This window comes from Haplochromis burtoni, unplaced genomic scaffold (assembly GCF_018398535.1).
Source record: "Haplochromis burtoni strain Fernald_Lab_line unplaced genomic scaffold, NCSU_Asbu1 Contig_78, whole genome shotgun sequence".
NCBI lineage: Eukaryota > Metazoa > Chordata > Actinopteri > Cichliformes > Cichlidae > Haplochromis > Haplochromis burtoni.
This window is the reverse complement of record NW_024582439.1, coordinates 1269136-1277776: the sequence shown is the minus strand read 5'-3', so window position 1 is coordinate 1277776 and position 8641 is coordinate 1269136. Positions and strand designations below refer to the sequence as shown.

The 8641-nt window shown below is 45.7% G+C and overlaps 1 protein-coding gene across 2 annotated transcripts in view; it reads right to left on the bottom strand.

The window, feature by feature from the left end:
* Positions 1-197: 197 nt before the first annotated feature.
* The window catches only part of ankrd12 (ankyrin repeat domain 12), a 37326-nt gene continuing 28882 nt past the window's right edge, over positions 198-8641 (bottom strand). For both annotated transcript variants that reach the window (XM_005924593.3, XM_005924594.3), the window contains 5 exons: positions 4214-8625; positions 3297-3395; positions 2967-3110; positions 2770-2865; positions 198-1525 (listed from right to left, as the gene is read on the bottom strand). In XM_005924593.3, coding sequence (XP_005924655.1) covers positions 1340-1525; positions 2770-2865; positions 2967-3110; positions 3297-3395; positions 4214-8625 — 4937 coding nt within the window. In that variant the 3' untranslated portion in view covers positions 198-1339. The remainder of the gene's footprint in view (positions 1526-2769; positions 2866-2966; positions 3111-3296; positions 3396-4213; positions 8626-8641) is intronic.

Here is an 8641-nt window from a genome sequence, read left to right as displayed (position 1 = left end):
CTGCTCTTTTATCGAGGGGCTATTTTTTATTTTACTGCATCTGTTTTTCAACAGGAAAAATAAAGTCACAGCTGGAGGTGCAGCGCTGCTTACAGTGACATCTACTGGCTAAACATAGTACTACCACTAAATAGTGTTCAGCTGAGGTGGCTGTACTATGAAAATAGGTTTTTACCAAGAATCACACCAACAAAAAATTTAATTTCACAACAAATAAAATTTATTCAATTATATATTACAAATATCTACAAGTCATGTAACAAGTAAATATTAAAATAGACTTTTTTAGAACTATCGTTCAAAAGGCATTATGCTGAAAAAATAGGATTTGTTGTGATCTCACAATGAAACTGTAAAAGTATGATTTTTTTTTGTTGTTTTTTGTTTCCTTGGAAGCCACAACAGACTTTAATGTGCACAAGACACAATGAACAACATGAGGAGTGAGGCCACAATAAGGACATAACACAATGGCGCAAAAAAGGGGGAAAAGAAAAACAACAAAAAAAAAAAAGTCTGAACACTTCAGTAAACCTCACAATTAAGTCCACAGTACAGCTCTTTAGGGAAAAAGTACAAACAATGCAACGCATGCACAGCATTTAATTGCCAAAGTCAAAGAACACCAGCTGTGGCGTGGATGTCCAGATGAGGAAGGAAGAAACAGCAAAAACAAAACAGGAAAAAAAAAAAAAAAAAAAGAAGCAACTGAAGCCAACACATGCTTAAGATTTTAAGCCAACGACAACATCACAAACAAAGAGGACACTCAATATCAAAAAAAAGGGGAAAAAAAGGGGGGGGAAAAGAACTTTGGTCCATTAAAACATCAGACAGAACAAGTTTACAATCAAAATATCTATCATTTTGTTGTTGTTTTACAAGTTTAAAACAATAATTACATGGCTATTTACAAATGCACAATTTATGTATAAAATAAGTTAAAAAAAAAATTAAGAGCACAGTCTGTACACAATGTATGAACACTCAGTTTGAAAACAATTGAAATCTTTCACTTGTGTGACCCTGCTTGATGAGGTGTTGTTGTCCACACGGCGCCTCCTCTCGCTGCACCGCCTGGCCCTGCTTCTCGTCTCGGCTCCCCGGCTACGTCTGTTGCCTGGACGGTCTTCCTTCCCCGTCCTCGTGGGCGGGCGGCCTGTTTTGGACTCTAAGAGCTCTGGAATTAAAATGGTCTCTTTTTTTAAGTGCTCTTTCTTATCACCGCCTCATTATAAGTGCTTCACATTTTTTCCTTTCCTGTTCCCCGATTGTGCAGGCTGCCCGCTCGTGTCAGCAATTTAGCTGCCGCTGTGGCAAAGCGCGTCTGTCCTACAGCTCATATCGGGGTCAGGTCAAAGTCGTCGTTGACCTCCACGAGCGGGATGTAGAACTCGGGGATCTCAAAGATGCTGGTGGACTTGTAGGTGGCCGGGTCCAGCTCCTGCAGCTTGAGCTGCCACTCCAAGCGCTGCACTGCGTTCAGAGCTGCTGCCTCGTGCTGCTGCCTCATCAGAAGACACGTCTGTGGAGGGAAGAAAAAGAGGTCGTGACTTCATCCAACAGCTGTTCTCATTTAGACCAAGAGCGTCTGTCTCCAAGAAGGAACTGGTGGAGGAGAGGGTAGGAAGAAAAAACAAAGGCAACCAAGAAGTGAAACGTTTTTCTCCACCCTGCTGCTAAACCCAAAAACGCTCTCCGGCACGCTTAATTCAAAACAAAAAACTGGACTGTACCATCGATCGACACCAGAGAAACTTTCCCTGGGTGCTTCATCAGGTACACCTGTTCAACTACTTGTTAACCAATCACATGGCAGAAACTCAGTGCACTTATGTACGCGGACATGGTCAGATGCTGGAGTTCAAACTGAGCATCAGAATGGGGAAGAAGTGAGACGATTGACGTTGTTGATTCACAAGTATTTCAGAAACTGCCCATCTGCAGACATTTAACCACACAAACACCTTGAGGGTTGCTGATGACAGAAGAGAATGGCCAGACCACCTCGAGCCGATAGGAAGGCAACAGTAACTCAAATGACCACGTATTTGTGCCATATTACAAACCTCCAAAAATAAAATAAAATAAAAAATAAAATAAATTGACAATGAGTTCACTGTACTCTGATGACCTCCCCAGTCACCAGATCTCAATCCAGAAGAGCACCTTTGGGATATGGTGGACCGTGAGCATCATGGATGTTCAGCAACTGTGTCATGCTATCATTTCAACATGGGTTAAAATCTCAGCAATGTTTCAGGCACCTTGTTAAATCTGTGCCATGAAAAATTAAAGCAGTACTGGGGCTCCAATTCAGTGCTAGTTAGGTTTACCTAATAAAATGGTCAGGAAGGGTAGTTGGTGGTTCCTTTTAGCACAATTATTTTTCATCCCTTCCAGAGAATAGCCATATGCAATTAATTAACTTATAAACATCCCCCTTGCTTTAAACTTGGAAGTCGCTGCTCTCTGGCTACCCCTAACCCTTCTCTTAGTTTCCTGGCTGCCTCTTGGCTTCCTGAGCACGGACGCCAAGATGTCACAAGATAAATCTCAGATGCATGAAAGGCAGAGATCTGCATCTTGGATGTAAAAAGCAACAACTAGCAGGATACAATCACTGAAAGATTAAAAGCATTCACATATGAGACAATAAGACCATCTAAAACAAGCAAACAACTCTTTCTACATTTTTTGGAATAGCATAAAAATCTCCTGCAATGATATTTCTGACCATTTCCTTATAATTTCAGATTCACTGCTCACCTTTAGTTTGTCAAACTTGTCGTCGACATCTTGTAACCACGACATGAACTGCCTGGCGTTGAATCGGTCCCTTACTGATGTTTTGCCATCATCACTCTATGAGACAAACAAATGATAAACTCTCAAATTCTCCCCAAAATACACTAAAAACACTGGACTGTAAAACATAAACCCATGGATGTCCTTGTGTTAATTACCTGGACATCCTGCGGCATGTTGTACACTTCCGCATCCAATAAAACGGTGCAGGCACTGAAAGGCAGAGTCTGATTGGCTAGTGTTCTTGCTGCCCGGTAATGGACTCGTAAGACCTCCTGCTCGTTTGAAACAATCAGCTTTTCCTTAAAGAAGGAAAAAAGAAATCCAGTCAGTGTCATAAATCCAACGTTTGTGTGTTAGCGTGAAACTCAAATCTTTTTAAGAAAGCACATGTAGCACAGCACCAAACACAGTCATGGTTAATATAACTGCAGGCATAACACAGACGACATTTAACAATGCGAAGCTCCAACGGCAGAACTACGTACCCTTTCAATGCTGTGCTGCAGTCGTAGTTTCATGCGGACCACCTCCTGCTGTTTGAACATCTCTTTGAGCTGCTCAGGTAATGACGGAGGAGGAGTTATCTGTCCAAACGAACCGTTTAAAAAAGGAGAAAGATTTTTACAAACTTGGTCAGGACTGCAGTTTGACATCTGAGAGATGAGAAAATATTATCATTTAAAGTTTAGTACTGGTGTGTAGCAGTGATGCAGTGCGTCTATGCAGAAAACTGAGCATCAGCTGTCCTGGTAAACATGGGGGATGAAATGCTTAAGGCTCTGAGCCTTAATAAATGAGCAGTTAACAGCAAGACATCAATGGCGTGCTCACAGTTTGGGTGAAAACATAAATGATTGTGTTGTGGACGGATGGATGGCTCGCCTTGGCATTAGCTGATTTGACTACTAGACTTCTTTTTGTCACTCTTCTGTTTCACTGATGAGATTTAATTCTCTTTTCAATATTTTTCCAACAAAGTCTCATCTCTTGGGAGTTTATACCTTTTGCCTGTATAATCTATGACTGACCCCCCTGTCTTCAACACAGCTGCAGCGGTGCAACGTGCCGGATTAACACGACCGCCAAAAACGGGGATAGAGGATGTGACAGAAATTTAATGTTAACGTTGACATGCAGTGAAAGGGAGAGCAAATGATTTTTCTTCCCAGAAATATATCAATTAGAGCCGCCTGATTAGTGTAAATTTATATTCAACTGCAGTTATGGATCATGTTATGAAGCCAACATAATGAGATCAAACCATCATTGTGCTCCGTTCTTTGCACTAAAGGTCAAATGGTCACTAGCTTCGTTTTGACTCATAAAAGAGTATGCACATCATCCCTGCTGCAGTTTTGTCTAAAAAAATCAAATCAAATCAATAATAACAATGATGACTCACAGTTGGTATACAGAGTTTGCTGAGTGGGTTCCCGTCTAGGAGGTATGAGCCATTAAAGGTCACATATTCGTCATAATACTGCGGCGGCTGCGGGGCGACGCTGCACAGCACTTTACGCTTCTCCTCGATCTTCTTGCGGATGTGCAGGAACTCGTAGTATGGGTTAGCCCTGTCCGACTGGTAAGGTTCGATCTCCTCCAGCTTTACAGAGTCAACGATAGCCGCTAACGACTGCTGTTCCCTCTCTTGTTGAGTGGTGGAGCACGGCTGGGAGAGGGACACCTTCGGCATCTTCCTCTTGCGTGGATGGGGCACGTGAATGTCCATTTCCTCGTCTGCTACGCGAATCTTGAGTTTCGCCCCTGAGGAGTCGGACTCCCGGTCTCCGGATTGCGGAGAGGAACTCCCTGAGGCGCTGCTGCTGCTGACGTCTGTTGGATCCGCTGACTGGACGGCGCTTTGGCTCTGCTCTTCTAGAGCTGAGGACGACTCTGGTTTCTCCTCGGCAGGCGTGACCTCCATGGGCTCCGAGGAGGCCTCTGCTTTGGATTCAGGTGAGCCGTCTGTACTCAGGCTGCCTTCAACGGATGAACTCTCAGTTGCAGCAGAGACAGCAGCACCACCACCGCTGTTGTGCGAGCTTTGTGGTACATCTGCTGTCCCTTCAGTCTTGTGTTCAGGGCTCGAACAGGACACGCTTTCCTTTTCCGTAAGAGCATCGAGACATGGGCCTGAGATGTCGCTGGAAGGCTGTGATTTCTTGCAGTCTTGGCCACTTGCATCTGCATCCTCTTGAGAAGGCCTGCACTCATCGGATCTGCTGAAACCCGTTGAGGATTCTCTGGCAGCAGAGGTGGGAATGTGCGAGCTGGTGGACGGTATGGGACTCCCCGCCGCTTCTGTTGTCAAGTTTTCTGCATCCGTTTCCATATTTTCTGGTTCTGTTCCGTGAGCGGTCTCCACAAGTGTGTCTTTTTGGTCAGAAACCTCTGTGGTAACTAACTCGGCCTGCTGCTGATTCTCAATACCAGAAGACGGGAGTGGTTCTCTATGCTGGAAGAGCTTTGTGTTTGTGAGTGCTGACAGCTCAGCAGCTTGAGAAGCTGTAGGTACTGACGGCTGATCAGATTCTTTAGTAACACATTCTGCCTGTGAAGTCTCCATCTGACACTGGATGTCTTGGACAGCAGGAGGCTCAGATAGAGGAAGAGGTTTTTGCTCCGCCGACCCACTTTGAGAACTACTGCACTGTGAGCTGCTGGACTGTGGAAGAGTCACGCTTTTACTGGGAAGATCTTTATTTAACAGTTGCGTTGTCGAGCATCCAGCAGTGCTTCCTTCCCTCTCTGTGACTGAATCGGTAACTGAATTTGAATTTTGTTGTGTACTCAGGCTCTCTGCGGTTTCTGAGGCCTCCTTCATTCTCGGCTCCTCTCCTGGGATCGCAGTCAGGTTGGATTTTGGCAGATTTTCAACAGCTTTGCCTTCAGTTGATGAGTTGGCATCCTCATCCAGAATAGCCCTGAGGTAAGGAGATTCATGCCTGCCGGACATCACTCGATTACCTTGTGAAACATCTGGAAGACTGTTGCAGTCTTTATCGTGAACAGACGGCGACCTTGTAGCTTGAATGACGAGGGAAGACTGGAGAAATGCAGGCTGGGAGTCTGAGGCTTCCATGTTTACATCAGAATCGTATTCGGCATTTCTGGGAGTTAATGTCGTTGCCTGGCACGAATCCTCCGAGCTGGCAACAGAGACTAAAGATACAGACCTGGAAATGATGCCACAACGGTCATTCTCAGGACGGGGTGATCTCGTCAGACAGTTTTCCACGGCTGATATGACCTTTGCGCTGATAGAGGGCAGACTCTTCCCATCAAGTGACACCGTTCTGGGGCTAGTGCCGTCCTTCAGGGATTTATCTCTGCTGTGGACATCAGATGTATCAGAGCTTTTTGAGCGTGTTAGCTCCTTACTCAAACATGGTTCTGTTTTTGTTCTGTCTTTAGGCTTGGACTTCCCCGGATCTGCCACAGGCCGCTGTTTAAGCCTTTCCCGCTCTTTCTGTTTGAGTTTTTCTAGGTGCTTCCGATGCCACAGCTCAATCTCTTGGTCCTTCATGCTGAGCATGCGCTCAAAGCTGGTCTGCATCAGGTCATCGTTCACAAGTCTCTTTTCTTTTGGTTTGGCGTCTCGTATTGCTGGCGGGGCTTTCAATTTGGCCTTGTCTGCCTCCGTCTCACTGGATTTGGCCTTGCTGATTTTGGCCTGCTGAGAGCGGTCTTTGTGTCGCTCTTTATCCTTGTGTCTATCCGAGTCTTTGTCACGGTCTCGCCTATCGCGATCCTTCTCCGGCGTTCTCACTGCTTCCTCCTTTGATTTTGTAGATAAGGACTTGCCGCTCTCAGAGAGATGGCTTTTCTTCTCCTCTAAAAGTAATTTCAGATTGGAGGTCGAGGACAGCGTTCCATCTTTTATTTTATCTCTTCTTTTCCTGTCAAAGTCCTTTTCTTTGGCGCGATCAGATTTACTGTGATCCGTGGTCTTCTCCAGAGGTTTTCCTTTCCTATCAGAGCTTGTGCGATCCTTTTCTCTGTGATCCCCGGCATTATAGTCTCTGTCCTGCCTCTCCTTATCAGACCGTTTGTCGAACTTATCTTTACTTTTCCTGCTGTCTTCATGCTTTTTCGTTGTGGTTAAAGATTTCAGCTTCTCGTTTTCTTTGTAGCTTTTCTCTCCAGGCGAAACGGAAGAGATGGATCCCGCTCGCTCCTTTTCCTTCCAACGATCCACTGAGTTCTGTGGTTCGGTTTTGTCAGAGTGCTCTGTTTTGACCTTTTTTTCCTTGTCAAGATGCCTTTTCTCCATTTTGTCTGAGTCCTTTTCCTTTCCTGGGAGCCTCTTGTCAGTTTTCTCGCGTGAGCCTTTTTCTGCAGGCTCCAGCTGCTCTTGATCAGCTGTGATCCCACTTATGGGTTTCTCCTCTGTCTCTTCTTTCATGCTGTTGCTCTGCAGCGACTCCTCAGGAATCCGCCCTGAGCCGTGGCAGTCCACCTTTTCGTCATGCTCGCTGAGCTTTGAATCCTTCACCTTCTCTTCTCTTCCTGCTGCCTCCTTCCGCTCTTTTTTCACGCTCTTGTCTTTTTCTCGCTCCTCTCTTGGCCTCTTTTCCTTGCTGCCGGAGTGTTTCTCCTTTGGGTTTCGCTCATCTTTCACAGGAGAGGAATCAGCAGTCTTCTGAAGCGAGCTGCTGTCTTCACTTTCCTTTTTTACTGGCAGAGGTTCATCTGTCTCATCACTTTTGAAAAAATTTTCTTTCCAGAACTCTCTGTCAAATTCCAAATTCCTGTGGCTGTCTTTCCTGGCCTCCTTTTGCCTTTGGCGGCTCCGCTCTGCCTCATATTCCCTGCGGTGTTTGTCTTTCTCTTTGTGTTTAAATTTATGCTTCTTCACGACTTTTCCGTCTAAATCAGTCTTCCGTAAGGCACCCTCGCTGTCTATGCTGTTTCCTATGCTGCCGTCTTTGTAGGGGCTCGAGTGGCCGTCGTCGCCGTCCACACTGGAGTCTTTCTGTTGATGTTTGCTCTTTTCCTTGTGCTTACACCCCTTCGTGCTGGAGCCTTCAGTGCAGTAGTCTGCGTCTGTGTAGTGGTTGTATTTGACACCGTCCACTGGACACGAGCTGTCAGTGATGGAAACGCACATCTTCGCATTTTCCTGTTTGAGTGGTGTCTGTTTATCTGTCAGGCTGTGGTTCAGTTTAGGAGATTTGATGGCTGACAAGTGGAAGAGGTGGACGGATGAGTCATCTTTGGGACTGAAAGACATCTTGAAAGAGTCTTCCTCCCGGCCCTTCTCTGTGCTTTCAGACACTGTTGCCAGAGAGAGGACTAGCGTTTTACTGTTTTCTTTCCCATCTTCTTGGTTTTCCTTGTTTTTATTCTGGCTCTTGCTCTTCCTCTTAACTTTACCTTTGTCCTTTTGCTCAGTATTGTCCTTTTTCGACCTCGTGTCCGGCTTGACGTTCTCCGAGCTATGAGAGCAGGTGGGGGAGCTTCTCTTCTCTGAGAGGCTCTCCGTTTCGTCGCTGGACGTATCCGAGCTGCAGTGGACACGAGACGTCTTCTGCTTCTTGGACTTTGATGAGGAATCCCCCTTGTTGCTTTGCTTTACTGCAACGTGATTCCTGTCTTTGTCCTCCTTCTCCGGCTGTCGTAGCTCCCTCCTGAGGATGTGTCTGTCATTCAGGGCTTTACCGAGATTGTCCTCCTCTTCCTCGTCCTTAAATTCATACTCATCCATCCCCGGCATGGAAGACGATGCTTTCGTGGCAGAGTCCTTTTCAGTATCAGAGTCTTCCATGTTGTCATCGACACTGGATGGATTGACAGATGGCGGGTCTTCAGATTCTGTGGAGTACAGTAG